At 32.7% G+C, this 26,065-nt stretch overlaps 1 protein-coding gene across 4 annotated transcripts in view; it reads left to right on the top strand.

The window, feature by feature from the left end:
* LOC113401392 (protein bunched, class 2/F/G isoform-like) overlaps positions 1-26,065 on the top strand; it is a 132,729-nt gene that overhangs the window by 100,373 nt on the left and 6,291 nt on the right. For all 4 annotated transcript variants that reach the window (XM_064216924.1, XM_026641300.2, XM_026641299.2 and 1 more), the window contains one exon: positions 19,674-19,725. In XM_064216924.1, the coding sequence (XP_064072994.1) occupies positions 19,674-19,725 (52 nt within the window). The remainder of the gene's footprint in view (positions 1-19,673; positions 19,726-26,065) is intronic.

Here is a 26,065-nt window from a genome sequence, read left to right on the forward strand (position 1 = left end):
ATCCAACTTGAAGTTGTACTAAATGAAGAAAAGCGAATTGCAGTTTGCTAAAATCTTCTGAGCAGAGCATTTTTCTAATTACAATGCGTCTATATTTTAATTTATGAAAATGAACGATTTGCAGTGAAATATGATTTCACTTATTTTAATTGAATGTGTTTTTTTGCACAAATAATACACTGATAATATCGTCTCGCGCAGTATAACAGTTTCATTATATGATAAGATGGATAGTTTGAGATATAACCCAAGCAGAGCTAAGAAACTATAATTACACGATACATTTGATTAGTGGGTGAAATTAGGATGCAAACCATTGCTTTGTTCCATTAGCTATCATCACTTTCACAATAACAAAAGGGAAAGTCAGTGGCGCCCGCTCCCTTGCGGTCAGATTAGCTCGAGCTGTTGGCCAGCTAATTCCTCTTGTTTATTTCATTTCACACTAATGACTGCCCACTAATATCTACTGATTTCACTGCGAAAACACTCGTAGTGCATAATTTCCCTTCGAAAATTAACAACCTTCGTAACTTTATTATTGCTCGTAGTCGTTCGAAGCATATTTTTATATATTTTTTTGTATATTTTATAAAGTTGTGTAAGGTACTTCAGGTCTTACGTAAAGTTGATGATAGAATCGATAGCACGTATTTTGATTTTTATCACCCGCAATATTAATCTTAGTCGTAAACGCATTCAGCGTACGGTATTTGTCGTATTTGTTATCTCTCCAATCGTTTTTGTCACGTTGTCGACAAAAATCTAAATTATTTTATTAATGTAGAAAAAGATAAAATATGAAAATATTTTAAAAGAAATATACACTGATGTGTTTTTTTACTATTACATATCTACTGTGGAATGAATGAGTCAGTGGAATTACAAGCACAAGGGACATAACACCTTGGTTCCATAACGCTAGTGGCGCATAAACGTTGTACGAGACCACTTTTCTGCAGGTTGCCGATTTGCCAGTCTGTCTATTTAAAATAAAAACAACACTAATGTTGCCATAAATATTTAATTTCGTTCTTGTGATGACTCCTGTCCGTTTCCTGTGTCTGCATCCTTATTCATCTTTTTGTTACTTAAGATCCCTTTGGTCGTCGTAAATAGCTCTACACTAAATCTTTTACAGAATTATGTTTTTGTTGTTTCATTTTAAGAAGGAATAGAATTCGATGTAAAAATATTTTTCCTATTCGATACTATTGGTATGGGCTGTAGTTAACAATCGTAGCTCGTACTATTCAAGTCCAACTCTGCCTATCAGCTGTCAGCTCTCGCAACGATGCGTTTCGATATGATGAGAGATAGTGCGTGTCATTACAACCGCACGTAACGAAGTTGCATAACTTGAGTTAACTCAGTCCGCATTCGAATACAGTTATATCATATTATTAGAATCATTAGATACTGTATCTTACCGAATTTAGTTAATAAGTCAATTATGACCTTTTCATTGAACGTTCCATGCAATATCATTATTTAATTTAATTGTCTTTAACGCTTTTAGTTTGGTTTTTCATTTTATGTGCTCAAGATACTATTTGTCTTTTGATTATAATAGATAGGCCAGCAAATAATTTGATCTATGTTGACTTGGACATCCAGCTCTAAGGTTGCTACGAATTTCTTAGTTGTTTTTCTTATTGCACCTAGTCCAAACCATAGTTGTGGCTCGTTTATTAAATTTATTACATGACTTTTTATTGAATAATAAATACTTAAATACATATATTTTTAAGACGTTGAGATGTTTATTAAATGTCAAAATGATTTAGTCACAATTAACTGTATATATTCGTATTTCAAACGTTGTTGAAAATATTTATCGGGGCCAGCGTTATATTTTTATTTCAGTGACCTTAATAATAGAAGTTTGTCCTGTTCCGTATTGAATTGTATATAATTATACATATAGTGCGGTATGACATTTTTATATAATAATTATATAATTACTTTTTAGTGCATAACATTAAAAAACAGAAATATATTTCTGGTTTTAAAAACAGTCTGTATGATAATAAAATAGATGATGAAAAATGCACCCCCAGAGTCTAATTGCTCACTTCGGACATTATACATTTGCCATTAGACAATCCTTGGCGTTGCCGAAACATTGCCCAACCCAATTCCATCGTTCTTCCTACTCGTAACTCTTTGAAAATTACACAATTCAATGTTTATTATTTATATTTATATCTTGTTTTAATTTATGTTTTTTTACTAAAGACACAGATGTTCTAATTCTGATTCTTATTTAACACGTAATATAGGTAACTATTTATATTGTAGCTTTTCTTCCTTTTGTACAGACGGTCCAGTAATATATGTATTTCATTCGGCTTAATATTACTTAATCTGCCAATACAAACATGCGACGAATTCAATAAAACATTTTTTCTAATTCTAAATTTATTTATTAAAAAAAAAAGTTGATAATTGTAGCTTTAGTACCTGCCTGGTCATCTATAAAGCTTCGAGTGGTAGATGTCGTCGACCAAAGACGGCCATTTCTCGTATCTCGTTCGTGTAAACATTTAATTGACATGCGAAAGAAGAAGACACATCATTGTTTAATTAATATTTACAGGTTTCCCTAACATATATAGGTAAAGCCGATTGTGTCGTTAAATTTCGAAAACATATGGGGAGGTGAATATAAATATCTTTACGTAGTGTTACACAACATTGTTGCATTTGCACTCTGCTCTGATGCATACTTATAACCTGTTGCGGATATCGGCGTTGACTTTTATAAGCTTATGTACTTTTGAGACTTCTTCCTAATCCATAAAAATCGGCTTAATGTCTCATTTCTATGTACTTAAAAACTGCAAAATATTTGTAAATCGCTTGTTTGCTTTTAACAAATATTCAAATAATTGCAACACTCAAAAATTTTGTTGTAAAACTTTAAAAAAAAATCGGTTTTTATTATTATTATTATTGTAAAAAATCATGAATACCACTGGCGTGCCATCTGTTGTCCGATTATGTTACTATGACAGTAACCTTCGCGCAAGTGCCAACAACAACTGTTACTACAACATATTAATTCCGATGAACGATGAACGATGCTTGAATGCATAGAATACGAACAAAAGTATTATATATACATATATGAACGAATATAATAAAACAATTATGATCCTATGTTATAGGTATTTGCGTGTGTTTATTTAAATTTAAATATTTTGTTACTTCTCTAAAATGACTCCAAAATTCCTAAATGGAACAAAATTATTTTATAAAAATCCGCTTATAGAATATAAGTATTTATTATCAAAAGAATGAATATTGTGTGTCATCTAAATTCTGAAATCTAAGCTTTATAGTTGGCCATTATTTAAACCTGTCACTGAATTTATTTTTAAAAAGTAGATTACATTACCCATATTAAGAAGTTTTGTTAAGACCATCAGAATTCAGTAGTCTATTAATTTATTGTAAATTTTATGACTTAATTAGCCTGGGCACTGTTATTGCCTAAATTCTTTAACAACTTGATTAGAAATCGTTAAAATGTTCCCATCATTAATATGTTTATTATTTGCATTATTAAATTAATCTTATTTAATTAATTACCTAAATTTAGGTAAAATCCACATCGATGCAAAATTACTTCATACAAAATTGTCTGAAAAAATGGAAGAAACAACCCTTTAGCTACAATTACAAACATATTTATGAAGTAATCGTCTGTCAAAGTCGACTATTTGATGATTAGCTGGGCATCTCATCTCGTATATTGATTGACGTTGCCACGAGCTATGGCGCCACCCTTCCATACCGCCCCATTCACGCAAGGACGCTGGGAATAGGGACGCGCAAACTCAGTGTGTACACGATTCCCACCAAGGAAAGACGTATATTGTCGCATTTTAACGTTAAAAAAAATTAGATTTCTCGCGAAAGTGTCGGAAAGTTCTGTTATAACTGAAAACTATCAGCCGGTACCCTGGAAGACCGATTGAAACATCATTTGTAAGTTTCCCTCTCCAACGAACAATTGGCATTTATATTTGTATGTTTTAACTAGGTCATGCTTCCGCGTCCTCAACCCGAATACTTTTTACTCATATAAAACATACTGTTGTCTGGTACTAAATTTGATATCTATAAATGAAATACGGCAGTGAACAATCCCTCGATATATAATTAATCAAATACTAAATTACTTTCCATTTCGTGTTTCAACAAGTAGTTATAAAGTTACCAGTGGCCTGTTACTAGAAGCAATAAATAGGACGTAAATCTAACTTTATTGTAATTAAGTGCAGTGCTATAATTATATTTCTGATATAGGAAGCTATTTGATTTTAGATTATAATTATAATTTTAACCATTACGATACATTAAAGATCTTGTGTGATGTTTATCATTCACACATCAGTCACTTAATTCTAGATTTTATAGAAGTAGTAGAGGAGGCCAGGAAATCAGACAGACTTCCTTCCAATTTTGCAATGGTCGGAAGCATTAGTCTACGCTTGTCCATTATGCTTCGATAATCTTGATATTCATAGTTTGATAGGAGAAAGTTCTATTCCATAGGATCATACTGTTATACATTAAGATATGAATGGTCTTGTTAATTCAACAGAAGACATTGTATCACAATTACACAACGGTGCATTTGTTATTGCATGTATAATGAGTTAATAGATACAAAATACGTAATGCTATTCGCTTGTTGATTATGGAAAGCGGCTACTGCCTTTCAATTACAGTTGTATCGCTAGGGTTTCAAATAGAGACATACTTATTACAAATTATTTTTATTAAAACATATTGTAATAAGTGTATTGCAATATTTACTACATAGTAATATAGTATAATCGAAAATCTCAGTGAATACGTCAGACTCGTAGTAAAGTTCCCAATGGGTGTGAATCGGTTATTCATTGCGGTTTGCGCATGACACAAAGATCTCCGTTAGTTACTATTAAATCAAATTGAATACAAAGAACATCCCATAAACGTCAACATTTGTTTTCTATTTTGTTCAATTGTATAATTTTAGAAAAACTTTTCACTCGATCTCAGTTTATTATTGTCTACGTTGCCATCGTAGTGCGCTCGCTCGTCCACACTTCCTGTGGCGTCAGGTGGTGCTATTTCTACCTCTCCGTGAACCGGCCCGTCTCACGATTCACGTTCAAAGTCGGTTATTTTGATTGTACTGTTATTTAACTGTCATTGCCATTTTTTTCTTTTATTTAGTTTATCTAATGGTGCAGCTTTTAGAGTTTTTGTTATAACTATTCATTACACAAGATAACCTATATATGTATTAAGTAAGGAAGTTGTTTTATTTTATGATATTTACATTATTGCATAAATTACTTTGATAAATATCTGCCATCTTAAATTTTATGAATGACCGTGATCTAAATTGGTTCCGGAAATTATATTATATTGAATTCTTCACACTTGTGACCCAGATTGAAGTTAAATAATTATTGGTATTCAATATTTAAGTTACATATGCCATTTTTAAGCATTGGATATTGCTGCATCTGATTATCATTTTAATGTTGTTTTTGTGATTACCAATTTTTTTTGTTTACTATTTAAAATATGAATACACTATTGATAAACATATATCCGGGGCCACGTATAGGTACGTATCTCTCATGTATTGTGTTTGCTCGCTGCCAATTCCACTTGTTCGTCAGATCGTAAGCACCCGTTTGTCTACATATTTATCAGCTATCATATCATGCGTATTCAACGTTGTTCCCGCCTAAATATAAACGCAAAATTCGTTCCCTCGTACACTACCTTGCGCACTCATCGGGCACTTATAAAAAGCGGCGAGGTCAGAGTCGACTTCGGACGCACAGTGCGGCTACCGCACGCGACCCGTATACACGCCCGAGTCGATATCGATGCTTCATTATTCATCACGTGCAATAGTAGTGACGTCAAGTGGCAATGCAACCGCCGCGCCAATGCTTCTTGGCAAGGCGATTGATTGAGGGATCTTCAACACTAGTGTGTGTTACACGGTGGTGATAAGTCGTGTCCGCATGGTGCAAACTTTGATGGCCGAGTTGCGGGTGCTGATAGGGAAGCGGGCTCCGCCAGGCGGCCTGCCTCCCGCGCCCCAGCCCCCGGTCTCGCCCTCGCAACATCAGTACACGCGAAAAGATCTCAAGGCAAATCTTAATAGACATATGGGTATCGTTCTTGACAGGTTAGTGATTTTTATAAAATTTGTACTACTCGAATTCGTTGATAGAACACTTTCTCATAAATATTTTTACTCCTTATTGGAATATAATTAACACGACTTATGCAGAAGATAAATGTATAAAATATTCAACAAAAATGAGTTTTGCCAGCACTTCAATAATGGACATAAAAACATTTACCATGAAAAGTTCCTGTTGCGAAGCAAAGTGATACAATATTTCGCAACACTAGCCTCAGTGGTTTAAAGAAAGGCTGTTATAACAGTCATGTCTCAAGGTAACCGCAGAAGCACCTATCACCGCTCCCTCGTTGCGCGACTTGATAAACTTTAATTAAGTATAACAAACGAGATAGATAGACACCGACAATTGATAGATGGTAAATTTTCAATCGCAACAGCGCGGTAGTTGCTTGCCTATAGATAAATAATAGTATTTGTATCGGACAATTTCATGTAAAAGGGACTCGCAACGTACGTATACGGATCGGAGTATTTCAATACACGACCCAATGAAATTTTATAAACAAATCAAAATTGAGCCAAAACTCGCGATATTTGATAACGATACTACGATTTTTTCTAATGTATTCTCTCTGGGTCATATATAATTTACGTCGTTTTTCATTTAATTTTATAAACTATCTTATATGAGATACGACCGCCTATAAATATTACAAAATAAAATAATATTGTAAAGATAATAAAAAGCTAAATTAAGAATCAAACGATTATTGAGCGGATGTAACATTAATAACTTGGTAATTATATATCATTATTGTAATATTCCTTAAGACGCATTGGATTACTATTTATTATTGATTACTATAATCGTGTCGTTGTTGGATATTATAATGATTAAATGATTTAATTCTATATCAATTTTCACAAATTGACCTTTTTTATTGTTTTCTCGCTGGAAATACGCATTACCCGTTTCCCCCACGTGAAATGGTGGGGTATGTGCGACTCGCCAGTGCCCAGGACGCCTACCCACTAAAAACCCAGCGACACCCTCTCGGTTTCTTCAGCTGGCGCCTCGAAATCGCTTTCGTATGCTACTGTGACGTTACAATTTGTGAACCTTAAACAAATGAAATGGTTTCATCAATACTAACAAACTTTAATACACTAATGAACTAGAAACGGGCCCGACTTCGTGCGGGTAAAATTCATACATGGTTACCTCTCCCATTTCCCCCCTTAAAGGTCACATTTTCAAAAATCCTTCTATTTAACAAGCTTACCTTATAAAATAAACCTATTTTCCTAATATCACTTTTTATAGACTCAGTAGTTTGGGCTGTGCGTTGATAGTCAGGACAAATGATTTTATGAGTATAAATTAATTTTAGACCTTACTAAGGTTATTCTAATGTAAAAAGAAGATTATCTATATTATTATCATGACCTGAATGTTTTTGATGTTGTTTACGTCATATACATGCATCTGGACTATTTTGTATATAAGTTAGAATAACTATCTAAACAAGCCATCTAATGGTGACTGGTCAGGATGCTTGCATGATTTCAAATTTGATATTGATGTCGTTATTAATATTTAATATCTTACTCTTCATGTGACCGTAAGCAGTTCTTATTCTTAAAATAGATAAAATAGATCAACTTGATTTGCCCTATAATTCAAAATCATATAGCCACATAAAACACTATATCCAAACAATACTTCAACATAGTTAATGCCGATTTAAAAATGTATTACATAGTAAGTAAATGTATACAAATAATTTCATTATTTTATCATAATCACATACACACAAAAAATAAGTCTTTTATTAATTAAGTTGTCACTGAACATAGTATTTTAACATAATTATATGGACGCGTTCGTACATAAGAATCATATTGAGAAATCATAAACAATACGAAGCTATATAATTATAGTACACCATTGACACGGGAAAAAAAAAGGAACAGGACGTACAGAAGAAAACGTTTAAAGTCAAAAGTTATTGCAAAATAAACCCATACCATACTTGGATAGATGATAAAACACACAATAACAAATTAAGGAGCTAGGAGGTGAAATGATCTCCAACCTTAAACAATTAATAAATTAAAAAGAAGACCTACACGTAACATTCATTAATAAATGCATACAAATATAACATGACCACTTTAAATACATTATATGTAATTACGCAACTACAATTGGTAACTGAGAAATGAAACAAGAATAGTATTTTTAAGATTACGGTTATTTCATTATCATTAGCGTAACTGCGATTTCGTGGACTTTAAATTAAATATTCGACGCGTAAAAGCATCGGTCTCCAGTGATCAATAGCGATGAATCTTCAACAATTTGATTCAATCGTACTTGATACGGGCGTTTGTCATAATTTCACCTGTTGCCAATACCATTCATACCGAAATTAAGAGGCGTGCCGGACCGATGCATTGCCAATCTTTTGTTGTCGAATATGGTTCGATTAAATTGGCATAACACTTGATTTATCTTTTACACCTCACGTGCCTCGCTCGAAAATAAACAATGTACGGCACACACCTATTATAATACCTATGTCTCTGGGCCAAATAGACTTAATCCTAAAATGTATTCATTATATTGGTTATATAAATCGTATAATGAACTTACGAATAAAATATAAAATAGTTAATAATATTATTTTATCGTATGAATTGAAATATTTAGTACACTGTTATATAATAGATACTTATTTTCTATATTATTTTCAAAGTAATCGTTTCGTATATATGAATCATGAAGTCGGAGTGATATATGTCTTATGTTTTTGAATCAAAGGTAAAGCATAATATGTTTTTCTAGAACAGTTTTCTGGGATTTAATGTTTCCTTGGCCTGAATATTTGCCTGAATTCTAAATCTGTAAGATAAATAGGACATTTGACAAATATGTGTACTAAAATATTCAGCAGGAGCTTTCCGTGGTTTTTATACTCCATAAAATTACCCGTTACCGCACTCAACGTGTGTGAGTCGAATGAAATAAACTTGAAATGAAATCATAATTTATAATAGATACCTGGATGAAATCCAGCGGAATGGTCGAGATGCTAAGGTCGCGTTATACCATGACGCTTTTATGTTGGGAAGTCACTCGATGCTTGTCATATTATTCACCGCAAACATCGATATCGTAGCATACGTTCGGATTACGCCGGGCGGCGGGGGTGCTTTGTAGTGGTGACCGCAGTCGCTTGCACCGAGACGCCCGCGCATAGCCGCCCGCCGAGGTCGACCCGAAGCCGTGTTTATGCCTCACCATTTAGGTCAATACACTTATTCGCGTGTACACCTTATCGCGCTCCTATTATCGCATTAAGCCTATTTCGGTCGTGTATCGATCGATTTTGCGGTCAGTCAAGAACATAGTCTTGAATTTTATGAGTAGCGAGTGCGAGCGTCAGCGCGCGTGTCGCTCGTCGGATGACATCAGTTAAGCTACCACGTCCGCTGGAAAACAATACGCGCTCAGTGCAAGCGGCGTGCGCGAGTCGGACACACGAGGACTTTCATGGAGGAGAAACGGTGTGCAACTTGTGAGGCCCTAGGGCGGCGAAGTCTTTCGAGCAAACTGCTCCAAGTGGCAACAGCGCAGGCGCATATCAGGACCTGTTCGCATGTTCCACCTCCGTCGGATCATGTGCACGACCCTGACCTAGCGTCTCGCGCCCTCGCTGCGAAGCGGCGGAAGTCAATAGCGGGCTTTAAGTTGAACCTACCGCCCGATATCAACCAGAAAACCTTCCCTAGTGAACCGACTCGAACGAACTGTGCTCGCCGAAACACTTGGTGTTCGTAAGTGCCAACATGTGTAATTAATTTAAATATGTTTATCGTATTAGTGACACTTATCGATCAATCTTAATCCGCCGTTATCATGCAATTGATTGTGCTACATTTATTGTCTATTTATTTGCTACGTTATCTCGGTTATCGTCTGTATCACTTCATGTTATATCTCATTGTCTTTATCTACCCCTTGTTTTGTATGGAGTACGTGATTCTCGCTGCGTTGTACAGGTTGATCACATCGAGCCTTTCAATTTTATAATTCCTCTCTATATATTTATGTATTAGCGATCTTTTACACTCACAATACGTCATAATATACTTCTTATCATTCAGATTAACCTTGGCTATAATAACCCGTGTTGTATATAATAAAGTATAAAGAATTACATTTACGCACAGAAACATAATTTAAACGGTTATATGAATGATTAGATAAACGAATGTATTAATATATTCGATTAATTATATATTTTTTTCGCCTTATTTTCGTGTTTTATAATTGATATAACATATTATCTTATATCGTAGAAGCGTGATCATTACGTTTGTAAATTGCATAATGTACGTATGTCTTAATAACGAGCATGTTCTTATGATTGAATCATAAGCTTGTATTTCCACATGCCATGCATATTTTATTCGTCTCATTTAGATTAATTAGTTTAGATTAAAAGGAGTTTATTAATTTTTAACAACATTTAAAATATCCCTTTACTATCACTGTTATGCATAATCTGGGTAACATTATCGTTCAATAACCCGAAACTAGCGGAAACTTCAATTTATTCAACTTAGCCCTATTCTGACAATAAGGATGTAGTCAAGAATGATTCACTTGAGACAATATTTCATTTGACATTTCGTAGATTATATGAATGATATGCATTATGACTAGTTACATTATATATTCGTTCATATATTATGTAAATATATATTATATGTTTTATTAGACGACTAAGTTTTCTATTAAAAATATGCATTCTTTCTGATATAGCTGCAAAGATTTTTACTATTTCCGGTAGCGTTAAATAAATTTCCACTTAATTTATTTTGAAATTGTATATAATTAAGTCTGATATTCATTTACAATCGATATTTTTTAAAACATTTTATAACGAGACGTGGGAAAATAATTATCTTAATCAAAAAATATTAATATATAAAACATGTCTTTTACAATATCACAATAATTAAAATCCTCATAACAATTGTAGCCACTTTAGTTATCGTTTGCACCTGTATAGACAACAATGATAGTTGTTTCATAATTACTCTACGAGGAAAGCAAAACATTGTTTTTGCACCTGTAATAAATTATTTATCTTCGCCTACGTTTAATTGCAGTGATGCGCATTGATTGTTTTATTCTAGACTGCGTATATCGATGAATTTTAGGCACATTTTAGACCAAAATACATCATGACATCGTCGAAAAAAAAATTAATGAAGTAATCATGGATTAAATTAATTAAACTTGTAGAAAATATGTATTCTGGTTGAACATATTCATAATTATTATATCTTCAAGATATTTTTATTTTATACGAAAATATATAAAGATATATATAAAGCAACTCGGTCTGTCTGTTACCTCATATTCGCTGAAACATTAACTCAAGTACCTGGATATCCATATCCAAGTACATGTATACTGTACATAAGAATTACGGGATGTGCGAGGAAAAAAAATTGACGTGGGCTGAGTGTCGGGGCTAAAACGACATATCCGTTTTAACGTTAATTTGAAAAGCCTTTGTAACATATAAAAGTTATTTCAAACGGGATATGAACAGGCTTTACATAATTTTATTAATAGTTAGTTAGTATTTTCGATTATATTATTTTAACATACAATTAACCTTCAATTGTAATTGATATCTTTAGATTATATACATTATAATTGACATTTTATAGGCATATTGTGGTAAGCCGTTTTCCTTGATATGCAAGTCTTTAAAGTTACGCCTACAATCGGGATTCTATTATAATCTATTGTGTATGTTTATATGCGTATTATTGTGAAATGCGTTTACGGGTTCTCATAGTAGCTTACTTAACAAAAGCGAAGTCAAAAGTAGATGTTTTAACACAATTTATTTAAAATATTGATTAATTACCTTCTCGTCCTTAACAAAACTATAATCGGCAAATATTCCGAAGTATTTATAACCCAAGTGTTTATTTGACTTTACTACTAGACATATATACATGAAAGCATATATGTTGTTAATGCTTTTTACGAAATAATATTAATTGTTTAAATTTTGTTATAATGGGTTTGTTAAATATTTTAACCCATCTTTAGTTCCAAACCCCGAGTGATATATATAACCACGATTTAAAATTTTCTCGATCGAATTTAACATTAAATTATTAGAATTATGTATAATTTACGATTGATTACGATAGCTCTGTTATTTGTTATCGTTGCGTCTGCTAACACCACACCTTATATATTATATACATATATAAATATCAAGGTTGTAACTAAGTAATATTTAATTGGCTTTTTGCATCAACTCATTGCTGATATAGCGTCATTGGGGCATTAAATAAATTACTATTGCCTGAGGCTATATAGCGTTACCGGTTAAAATTACTATTGTTATACATTCTTCAAGAAACATGACTTGCATATTTTGTTGATACCTCATATTCATTATTACTTAATGTAATCACTTCAATAAGTATATTTATTTCGTTTAAAGAAAACCCGACTTGAGAAAGATAATTACAAATGTAAAACGGATCTATATCTGGAATATATACCTGTAGTGAATATATGTAAACTATTTGTTGGCTCTGCCGAAATTGGTTTGAGATGAACTTTATTGTTGCTTTAGAATAAATACGTATTTAAAACACAATATATAATATAACGACAACAGAACAAAACAAAAACAAAATTCAAATATTACTTATATAGTAGGTATGTTTGTGTCAAAAGAGAGCTGTCATGGCTTTAGATCGGGTTAGGTATTAATTAAGAATCAAGGTCGGTTTGTAGGTAATTATGATGATTTCAGCTAGGAATCAAAGTACACTTTATAATGCATCACATATAATAGCTTGTAGCGTCGTCAAATGCTTGGATCGCGTAATACATATTCATTGCCTCTCGTCAAACAACTGCGACTCTGTTTACATATACAATATTGACCCTGACTTTGTGCTTGTATATACACAGATCTATGTTGTTAATGTCTCGTTAACATGCTTTTGTTTGATTGTATATCGAGTAACCATGGTTATATAGATTTCATATTTTTCACTGCGAACCAAGCCAATCGGCAGTGGTGATCACACATTAATCTTAACCAAAGATTGCGAGTTTAAATCCGGGCAACAACACTGAATACTCATGTGCATTCTTTGTGTTTGTAGTTCATCTTAAACTAGTTGGTGAAAGAAAAAATCGTAAGGAAAACTTTATGTCGCGGATAAAAATCTATCACATGTGTATTCGACAACCGGCATTAAAATTAAGTAAACCTCCAAGCAGGGTCTTGGGAAATTATATCACGTTGGCAGTGAAAACTTTATCGATCTGTTTTTGTTACATGTTTAGAAGTATAATGCAATAAAGCCGTTATAATAAAGGCTAAACCCGAATTTTATAGTTTTTTCTATAACGTTTACATTTAGCATACACTACATTTAAATACATTTCAGAGAATTAAAAAATACCGTAACATACTGAGTACAATTTCTTTTAGAGATTATAATACCAGTTAAAAGTAATATATCAAAGCATATTATTATCAGAATCAATCGCATAATACTAAGAACTTTGTTCACTCGGCAAGTTAAACTATCGCAGCGCATGTAGTTGGCGGCACACTAACGTTTGTCCACGTTTATTGCACGGAAATTAAATTTATTCGACGCGTTGTTTCCAAACATTCACGCGTCAGTAGCAAAAATAACTCATTATTATATTTCCAGTCGTGTAAAGTGATAGTTTCATAATATGAGTTTTGTAAGATACGTCTTTTAGTTAAATTCTTGCACCATCATTCGGATTATCTTGTAGAACACGTTCGTACGTTTCTGCTCAATGTAATAATTTAATATTCTCACATCTGATAATTCAACTAATCCTCGTCTTATATTCTATGTTAGTCCAGTCTTTGCGATAGATCTTTGATAATATATATTTTAGTTAAGTCTTTTTCGTATGATATGAATCCGATTTCTTGAAGTCCTTCGAGAAATCTCCGCGTTTGGAGGTCTTCAGATTTCGAAATAAGATTTTCTATTAAATTTTGTTTGAATATATGTAAAAACTCGTTTATTAACCTTGTATTATCATATGAACTGTGTTTATTGATTAGCGGATCAGCAGTGTTTTCGCCTTGGGATGACGTTAAATCGTTTTGGTTCTGATTAAATTGCCAGTGGGTTGCTTACTGTAAAACACTAAATTATCTTATTAATTCAACGTAAAGATGGTATTTATTATTCCAGGTGAAAAAAATGCAAAGTTATTTCTAATCACTACTATCCGAATCTTATGCTTATGCTTAAAAGTAATTTATTTGATTTTCCTTTTATCAGATGTAAGGTAAAGCTATTATTATCTAAGTTGTAAATGTAAAATTTATTTTCAATTTTTCGCTAAGAGAACAATGCGCGGAAGCAATTGCGTAATGACTGCGATAATAATTTTATGCTGCACACTTGCTAACTTAACTATAGGTTCCATAGCAATTGATACATACTTTTATCTCATATTGTTTATCTGTGTCGTATTGCATTATTAAATACGAGAATCTCACGTCGTAAGATGCCTATCGTCAATAGCCGTAACTTTAGTTTATCGAATGTTATCTTGCCGATTGTTTGCCAACAAAGAGATACGAATATCAATCGTATTGTTTATAAACAAATCAACTCGTAAGTTTTACTGTACGTCGATAGCCCTTATAGCAAGTGTATTGAAAATATATGCAATATTGTATTTCTCAAATTTTATGTATTTTCTGGGCTATGACTCTTTTCGACATGACACGGAAGTGAACATCGTAATGTATAAAACAGATTTACGAAATTGACTAATTAATAATAGAATCGCTCACAAAACTTGGAACTATTTTTATTTTAATATCCGACAGACTATTAGTAAATATTTTTTGCCGTTTCAAGCATTAGTTGTTCTAATGAATTTCTAAACAAAGCGAAGTTGATGGCTTTTTATACTTAATGATCGTAAATGTTTTAAATAAATTTGCATTTAGCTCAATTACATCATACTTATAATTATACTAAAAACAACGTTTAAATCTGTTAATCTTTTAAAGCTTGTACTCTAAATAAAACCGGTTTAAATTTAGCGGCCGATACCTGTTTTCTTTGTTTTATTTTTATATTTACCTTCAGCGCTTAACAAAAAACTGGCCAAATCTCGTCAGCCTTGAACCTAAACGATAGTATAATTCAAAGCGAGCATTAAATGCAAAAAATCGGCAGTTATGGATTCATTCTCGATTTTAAGTGCGGCAGGCGAGGCGAAGCGGGTGTGTCGCAAAAGCGTTGCCTAGGTGTTTGGAGGCGCCATCGTAGCCCGTAGTAGGTAGAGCCGTGCGCGCGCCGCTTGTTCGGTCCCCCTCCCGCGCGCTCCTCGCATCGGCCCCGGTCCCAGTTCGCCGCAACGCGTCGCACAGCTCGCCCGCGTCTTTAAACTTACAACCTAATATAGCTCTACCTCAACACGCACAACGTTCACAAACTCACTCGCAAAACGGCTCCGCTACAACCGAAGGCTGGAAAACATTTGCTCGCCGAAACGGGAGCCATGCAAACTAAACTTATAAGTGCAAGCTACTCGTCAATCATGAACAAACAGGATTTGCTCAGAGAAGTCGTCGTCAAGTACATCGACTATTTCTACCCTGTGTGAGTATTATGTTATATTATGATACCGCTTTAGTCTGACGCAGTGCGTCTTTTCGTTATGTCAGCGAAGTGAAGGAATGGCATAGCGAAGGATGTGGCGAAGTTCAGCTGATTAGCGAACCGGTAAGTCGGTGAAGGTTCCACGGCAATGACTCCAACTGCAGCCGGACAAATGAATGTGAATGGTTGACGTCAGCGCCTCCTATTGAGCCTAGCTATCTCTATCGTCTCACTGCTGCTGTATCGATCCACTGCACTAAGCTCCAAATCGTTTTAACATGCTACGTTATACATGACAGTATATTGGAGTCGTCGTTGACCTCGCGATGCCTAGACATTGGCATTGATCTTTTAGATCCTTGAAAAACCCTTCCATCAGTTTGCTAAGCTTTTACTGTGAATTTATTATACCAGTTTACAAAGACGTGCTAAATTTAAATACTGAATTATATTATAAAATATATTTTACAATACAAAATTGAAATTTGCCGAGTTACATTGTTTTCTGAGTTGTCTCAGATGAATTCATTCATAGTTGGAATCACGATGTGTTGTTAATGTTTAAACCGGGCAAAAGAATTGTTGCGTGACTTTAGTGCGTGACAACGAGTGACCAATCGCGTACCCTTACTGGTCCACTTTGCCCTTTGTGTCCAATTCATTTTAGTGTGTTACACTGTTTGGATAAAAACTACTCATTAAATAGTCCCACAGTGGTCCTTCGTTTGTTTTAACTGGTAGATCGATTAGGCTACTTTATTTAAAAACAGCCTTTACTTATTATTACATATTTAATTCCGAATCTATTTCGTAGTTACGTTACTGATAATTCAGGAATGAAAAATCTATTTTATCTTAACAATCACTTAAACATATGCTCATTCTAATAAAAGTAGAAAAATATTTTTGGGAACGCCTATCATCGGTTATTTGAAATGGAATACAATTGTTGCTCCATTTTCACTGTTAATTGACAACGAAGCGAGTGCAGCATTAAGAAACAACGAGATGTAACGGTCGTCATGAGCTGATGGCGGGCATGTCGACATCGACACCCGTCGATTTCCCTTCAACGACCTTGGAAGTGGCGCAGGCCGCTCGCCTCACTGTAACATACTGCACTGCAGCACGAAACTCTGTTACTGTGTATCTAACTTAACACAATATTACAAAACAGCTTTGTGCAAAATGCATTTTGTTATTTTGATCTTAAAATGTGTTTAATCTTAATTTAACGTCCATCAAAGATATCGTCATAAACCACAATATAATGCATTTATAATTTATAAATTTATCAATGATAACATTTTTATATCTTGTTATATTTTAGGCGTATATTTTACCTGTATCTCCAAAATTAGTATTTAATATTACTTATGGCAAAATATTTCGTGACACTTTCATATTTTAAATCCTCACCTTTGTCTTCTAAGCAGTATTGTTCAATACATCATCGCGAATGATTCACTAAATGTGATACGTTTTGATTTTCTTTGTATATATAGCATTTTATTCAGTGATATATTTAATTTTATACCTATTGTCTTTTGTTATTGACGACTTAAATAACACAAGCTGACTCATGTAAAACAAAAGCCAAATTACCATTTTAAATTTATTACTTAAGTTAGTGTAACTTTAAATGCTTTATCACATGTGGTCCTATTTTTTTCCGAATTTTCAACACAACAAAATTAATTTGAGTATAAACATTATATGCAAAAAGTAGTACTTATTATATTATTTAACAAAAATCCATTTTTAAGTGATTGTTATTTAATTGATGATAAATAGGTATTTCTTCCCACTTCACAACTTTGTCCTTTTCAAAACTCACGATACGATCTTTGTTCGGATTCTATTCATGACGCAGTAAAGTGAAGGGCTAAGAAAATATACACGTGCGTGATGACAAAACCATTATCTGCCCTTTGTCCACTTATAGCTCGTTTTCATGAATTGCATACACTTACAAAACCCACGTTAACGCTTATCGTATTTAATGTAATATAAAATTTTATATATTTAGGATAAAATTCATATCATTCTATGATTATTATTTAAATATCTCGGAACGATTGTTGACTATTACAGTCAACAATCCATACATCTTTTCGTACACTTCATTGTCCGTGACATGATAGTAGCATTCATTGTTAATGCTTTCTCCAGTTTTTTGTTTTCCAATTCAACTTCTTCATATGCTCCGCTACTGTGTGCAATTTTGTCACCAACTTACATAATCAGCCACAAAAGCTAAAACTTGTTTCAACGAAATCAACAAGAGAAAGCCAGTTTTGTTTTTATTTTCCTGTCTCCCATGTCTTCAGTTTAGCTTTCGAATGTGCCGTAGTAATTAGGCGTTTAATCCTCAAAAGTATTCACAACTGATCTGTTAAAGATATCGATTATGTGCGTCACTGACGGCGGTCATGCGGTCTACGAGAGTTATTCAATACTTGAGTTCAGTAACGGACTGGTCGAAATCGATACGCAATCGCCGCCACGGTTATTCTGAATGCTTCACTTGGCCCAACTTAAGCGTTGTGCTGTTCACCTCATTGACGCGGCACGGAATCCGAAGCCGGAGAAAGTCAAGTACGTACCCGTGCAACGTGCCACATACTAGCTACCGGATGATTACACGAGCGAGATTGGATCATAATGGATAAGTCCGACAATAATGGCACCACCAGATGCCACCAAGTAGAGTGTGTCGGCACAATGTATGTTTAGTGTGCACGTGGTTAAACTTCGTGTGTGTTTGTGAAACCGTAAACCGCCTCATGGTTTCGTGTTGTCTTTTGTTTTATGTCCGCAAATATAATCAATCAATACCCCTCGACCATTATGTCCTAGCCAAAATTCAAGTGCTTTCTCTCGCATTTGCATTTCGCTCGACATTTAACATATCCGACTGAACAGGTTATTTGAGCCATTCATTACTGTCAAGTGTCAAGAGTAGATGATTTTTTATAATAAATAAAAAAGATACGAAAGTTCAACATATAATTAATTCCTTGCTTCATGAAACCGATCGCCATAGATACTTGTCGACGCATTATGTATACTTTCATTTACTATAAATTAGAGGTTAAAGGTATCTCAAAACTTAGCAAGACTTGATACTATTCATCTATTGTTCTCTTTGTTGCAACACAAAGTTGCTGTGGGTCACTGATCTTCTGTTTTATCCTCGACACTATGTTAATATAATCAACCATAAACCAACTTATACAAAGAGATTCTGCTTGTGTCGCCAATTTTCAAGTACCTAATTTATTTAGTATTAATATTCTTTTATACTCGTCCTTGCATAACCTTTTAAAAAAAGAACTAACCATATCTAACATTCAAAAACGACTGATAAGAACATTATGTACGCATTCCGAAACGATAGCAAAAGAGTGAAAATATTTAAAGGGCTTTTTTTAAATACAATTTGAATGTAAATCAATGTAATTTATATTGTATCGTTGGGAAATGATCTAAATGTGTGGGAATTACTCGCGTACGAGCATGTTTTTAATGTGAATTTTGTATTCAACAGGACACGGCTGCATCCGCACGTAAATAATTAGGAATTCATCATATGATATCCGATATTCCGTTACGTTTTTATATATAATAAATTCTATATATAGTCGGCTATGAAAAAAATTTATATAATATAACGAGTTAATAGTAATATACATATGTTTGTACATTGATATGTTGTTTATAAAAAAAAAAAAATTATACTGTATATTTAATTGGTTGTATTTTTTTACAGCGCATCGGGTACAAGCGCCGTGGCCATCGACAACAAGATCGAGCAAGCTATGGTAAGTAATAAATTATTTCACATTATCCTCGATAGGTTCACTATCCATGCTATCAAATATTACTATAGCCCGTATATTTTCTAAAAATTAAATAATACATCTTTGTATTATATAGGTACAATTTCGTTCTCATAAGAAACGTAATGATTTTATTTTTATTTAGTTAACTAATTCTCCTTCCAAGCACACAACCATTGATCACATCAAAATTCCTATATGGTTCATACATTTATTTTGTTATGAACAAAACGTCGTTATGATATTAGATATGTGTATAAAATCATAATCGAACTGTTTATTTTCTGTTAAGGTCAATTATTTTATCATAATAAATAGAAATTGTATAAAATAAACAAGTTTAATTGCTTTACAATTTGCATCAATAAATATTAACGACGTGACGATTGGTAAAAGTTAACCTTTTCCACTTATGGTAAAGCGAGTTTGACGAGATGCAGGAATACCTGTGTAGGCTCACCGTTTCCCTTGTAGAGGAAACTTCGACTCTTCTCCGTGTTAAAGAATACATTTTCTACGATAGAGAACCACTACTTAGCCATCTGTATAATATCTGACGCTAAAATCTTTGACAATATTAATAAAATGTTTAATGATTTTTTTTTAACTTTTATATAGGTTAGATCATTTACACTATGATTGGCATCCTTGTCCAAAATCTATTAAGCTAAAGGCGTAACTAATTTTGCGTTTCGTTGACCGGTTTAATTTACCGTGGATAATTTTTTGTTAAATAATGTTTTTTATATATACTATTTCGTAAACTGTAAAATAATTTTCAAGAATTTCCGACGAAGTATATTGTATATACGAACAACAATCTATAGACAAAACAAAATAATCAATCTTACTTTCCGGTATGAAGTGACTCGTTTTGTTAAATCGTTTTGAATTTTTAATAAAATGTAACGCAGTTTTAAAGTAAAAGACATTTGAAAAGGTTAATATTTTATAATAATTAATCTGTATGTTCCTGTAAGTACCTTATGATTATTAGTAACGTATTTTGTTATTTTTATAACGATTGTGCGATAAGATCGATACGACGCAATAACATGATAAATATAAAGCATTTATTTAATGTTATCCTATATAATACCAGTTACGCAGCTATGTTTAATATTTGCCGCTTTGTACTATCTTAATTGGCTGTAAATAGAGGAAATTGCTGAATAAAATGCTAGCAAGAAAACATCGGCTCTTTAGATGAATGGAATGAATTTGCAGACAAGCTTATGAGAACTCGCAATGAGTGTGAAGAATGTTTTACAATACTAGTTCCAATATTATGTTTTTTTTTTGCATTCGAATTTCTATTGACATAAAAGTTTAAATGAGACTTGCGTTAATTTGATAATTATCTACATTAGTTTAAACGAAAGAATGGTTCTAAATGAAACATTAAATTTACACGTAATCTTAGTTGTTCATTCCAAATGTACTAATTTTATTTTGTAGTGGCAATCACGTACTAGAAACTTTTATGGAAAGTAATTCTTATATGGGTAGGTAAGTTTTAGTAAACAATTCCAAATGATTGTGAATTTGTTGAAGTTACAATATAATTTTATATATTAACGTAAGCAAAAGAGAATACACTTAGCTTACACAAAAAATAATTCTTTACAAACATTGAATAGTCAAAACAACATTATGCAATGATCGTATATGTGTTGATCCGCAAAATACCTTACATTGACGATAACCACCCATTACTATAGATAGCTATTAGGGCTAATTGACACAATCATTATCGCACTTCAACAAAAAATTATGAAGAAAGCAATTCGGCCAAAACGAAAAATGTCACTATCTAGTGTTATATTTGTTCATCCTTATCAATTGTTAATACTTTTTTTAAGCTATAACATTATTTGGACATAATATTTATTTTTGGTCTTTAGATTTGCGTCAGACTTCAGTCTCTTAATAAATGTTATATCACTGTTAATCATAGGTGTTCGCCTATACTGCTGTTTTCGGTAAATAAAAAAATACATTTCCAGTATTCGTACACATCAAAGATTTAATGCAATGGTAAAATGTAATCGTACTTCATTGCAAGACGGTGCTGTGTCAGTGTGCCGTATAAGTTCCGCATGTGCTCGATACCGATTCTACGAAACGGTATGCACACGGCTGAGAAAACAGCCGCTCGTTTGATAAAAAGCCTGCTCAGATATCAAATTAATATCATGGGAACATTTGAGTCATTCACGTTTCCGAATAAATTTAAAATGTACTAATGAATTGAACTAAGGCTAATCATTTCTAGTCTTCCCTAAGGGAAATATCCTATAATTTGTATTCTTCTAATCTAGTTAAACAATTAATTAGAGCATTTACGTTTAACTATGATAAAATATATCAAATTCATTAATAAGATTTTATTTGTAAACAGTATGTAACTGGGTATCTCCGGGTGTGTTAGTTGATGATATTTCATAACAATGTGATTTCATAACGTGTTTTTGAGTTCCTGCACTTGGTAACAATTCGAAATTAGAGCTAATATTAAACCACAGTATTATTTGTTAATACCGAATTTTCAGCGCCTTTATTAGACTATAAAACTTAATTGTTCAAGCGATGTAGAAAGTTATGGATCATATTTATGAAACTATTATCACCAAAACATAATACCTTTATGGAGTTTTTCGTTACTCATTTTTTTTTTTACAGATTTAAAACATAATTGATTTGCATAAATAGAAAATTATGTGAAGCCAAAAGTCATTTTTATCTAAAAATAAACCTAAATTTAGCAACCAAAGCATCCGTTTACGTAGATAGAATAGCCATTCAGAATTAAACATTTTAATTAATGTAAAGTTACAAATATAAATTACATATAATTAAATATTATAGCAATTACAAAACATTGATGGTCATATCTTTTTTTTATTTTGTTTTCTCAAGAACAGTTGCAACGTTAATAAATTCAAAGTAAAAAAAGTAAGTCTTGTATGAGTAATTAATTATCACGCGTGTTTAACGAAGATGACAATTTCTCTATGCAGTCCTTCATTATAATAGCAATTCATCCGAGAGACACTCCAAAGTTCCGTTACAAGATCTCTGAGAAGCTTGAGACTAATAATTTACCTATTTTTAGTAACCAGGAAATCAAAGGAGTTTTAATATAATGTTACAATGATATATTTGCCATATAAATAAATAAAAAAAAACTTTTTGTACATTTGTATAATAATTGTAATTTAGGTATTCGGTAATTTTTATGCTTTTGCTAGCTACAGTATAATGACCTCTATATAGCTTTAGCTTTATCCGTTTTATTTTAAGGTGAAATATTAGAAAATACCCTTTGATTGATATAAGCTAAGTATAATATAATAATTTGGCTTTAACAGCTCCTGTAATGTAAAGTGAATCGTTTCATAATACCGCAATGATTCCTAGATCACTTTTGATGTTATTTGTATTACTTCGTTCTTCCACAACCCGTGATATTTTCGTGATTGCAATTGAGATTCATAGATGTGCGTTATTGGAGTCGACGCGCATCGTCTATAATTAGCAGCCACAGATGGCCTCAAGCGATTGACCCCAATCCGGCCCTAATGCCCACTAACATCACAACGTATTTTTATCACTCCATGTCCAGTACGCTCGTCTGATTATTTTTGCTCTAATAACGCAACGGCTTTAATGTTGTTTATACGCTTGGTTTGTATCGTTTATATCTTGTCGACATTAAAAGTATATTTATTTATTACTATTATCACATCTTTTAAGATTTTTATTTGTTTGAATATTATAATATAACAATTCGAAATGTGAATCGAAGGTTTCTTTATCAAAACGCTCTTGTAAATCTCTTGCTAAATATTAAGATTTAACTTTGTTCTGTTATATAAAATTGAACAATATATCTGCAATGAAATACGTATTTATTATAGCATTTGTAACAGATAAACACTTGACTGATAACGTTGATAATATTATCCACTTCGTTATATTTTTTAAATATGTTTTTAACACGATTAGATATACATACTCGTGATATATCTGATTTGCATTAGTGTACAAATGTTATTCAGAATTTTAATCAAGGTGCTGATTTTAATTCTGGCTATTAATAGGTTACGATATAACGATACAAACATAGTCACGTGTAAAATGTGACACCAGTTTACCTTGGGGCACCATTAAATGTAACTGTAGCGTAAATTTGAGTTAAGAATAAAGTCTGTACTCGGTTTATCATTTTTACTCTTGCTTGTTTCGTAAGATCACACACGCCTTCACGTATTACATCACCCAGTTATATGTGTTTACACAAGATTCGTCCATTTGTTGTTTAGGATCCATAGCTCACACTACTGACCCCGTTTCCCTCAGTTGTACGCGTGAAATGATCTTTTTTATATTTTCTTTGATCATTTGCTGCAACACCGCATGTTAAACATCATGTTTGTTTAATTTCCCATTTCTCTTCGCCTTTTTTCATTTTGTCTTTGTTTCCTTTTGATTCCGTAACAAATTTGTAACACTTATCTTGTAAATACTATTTACCATTATTATCTATAATCGTTTTATAGTCATAACAAAAATGTCGCTAGCCGAATTCTCATATATATATTCTTGACATAAATCGTTTCCACGACAATTTCCTTCATTAAAACTGATGAAAAATAAATGTGTGGTAGTATTTTTTTGTGTTCAAGTGCCGCCGTATGCTAATTTGCTTTGTGTACGTGATTTGCATGAACCAGGCGTGACCTGCCGGGACTAAGAATAGACACGGAAGGAAAGCTGGCCCCGTTGTGCCACTGGAGTGGAGACACGTGCTCAACTGATTACACTGTCGATTGGTTAGTTGAAGCAAGATAAAGATTAGCAGACGTCAGGGGGTCACGCAAGGGCCGTCGCGTGCTAACTTTGAGTCGCGAGAACTAGTGGCAAAACGGCAAATTGCTCTTTATTTTCACACTAACTTTGAAATCGTGGACTATAAAATGAAACTGTTCTTATACTGTTTTCTTAATTAGACAACCTCCCGTTCAATAATGTTTGTTCTGCGTGTCTGTTATTGTAAAGTATTTGGTATGTAAATTGTATGTTGGTATATCCATTTGAGATTTATAGACTTCGACATCGTGTGACCGATGATTATGAAAGTTAGTATGTGTATGTATTATTTTTTGGAGAAGGAAGTTATACAAGCGACTATATTATAATTCGACGCTAACGTTTAACTCATATCATATAAAAAAATATTGCTTCAATAATGATATAAAAAAAATATATATTTGCAATTATTAAAACAATATTTGCAAAAATGAATAACAAATATTTATCGAAAAACATAAATTAGATTACAATATCAATAATATCTCAACGGAATATTTATCTGTTACTTGCAAACATTGTATATTTCCACGTTTAATCCAACTGTGGAAAAATACATAAATTGTTGGACTGACTTCAACTTCAACAGATTTATATCGTAACCATCGTTCGCTTTATCCTACGAACCATCAGGTGATATTGTAAACATTGTTTTTCATCAATCTGGGCTAAAAATAATTCTGAGATATATCGTAGTTCTGAGACATATACATTAACATTATAGTATTTATTGGTACCTGTAAACAATGGGTACTTATCACTAATAAATTATTAGTATTAGAAATTACCATTGAGATATTTATTTCGTCAGTTGTACATATTATGTTGTTATTTGATAAGTAGAGTTGTATGCCATTTAAAATGCGTCCCTGCTCGAAGGCTCTACTCTCCGCCTTATACTCCTTGTCAGGTCCTTGACGGATGCCGCCACCTTTTTCAAGTCTTAGTAATTCGTAACTCGAAACACATCTCATCGGCTAATGATATATAATAACTCTAGCATTAGTACCAAAAAGCCGAATAAAACTTGGTCTGGTTGGAATTCAATATAAGTTATCCAATGATATTCGCCTGACCACCGCAATCCTTTGTCCGTTAAATTGCAAACAATGATGTTTTTCTCTTAACCTTAACCTATACACAAATTTGTATACATTATACATTTAAATCTTCTAATATAACCAATATATTTATTAAAATATGCGATACGGAATATCACCTTGCGTTTTCCACACTGACTATGTTCCTATTTATTAAAACTTAGTCGTTAGTCACCCTCATTCAGTAATAATATCTAGATTCCGTGTTCTGTTCTTTCTTGTGTAAAAACGTATATTTAGTACAATTATCAGGAAATAATTGCCTCGCGTTATCAAATCGTGTTATCGTAAAATAACAATTATTTTGTACACATCAAATTTCTGTAAACCTCTTTTATTTTATTGTATCC

Source organism: Vanessa tameamea, chromosome 2 (genome assembly GCF_037043105.1).
Source record: "Vanessa tameamea isolate UH-Manoa-2023 chromosome 2, ilVanTame1 primary haplotype, whole genome shotgun sequence".
Classification (NCBI taxonomy): domain Eukaryota; kingdom Metazoa; phylum Arthropoda; class Insecta; order Lepidoptera; family Nymphalidae; genus Vanessa; species Vanessa tameamea.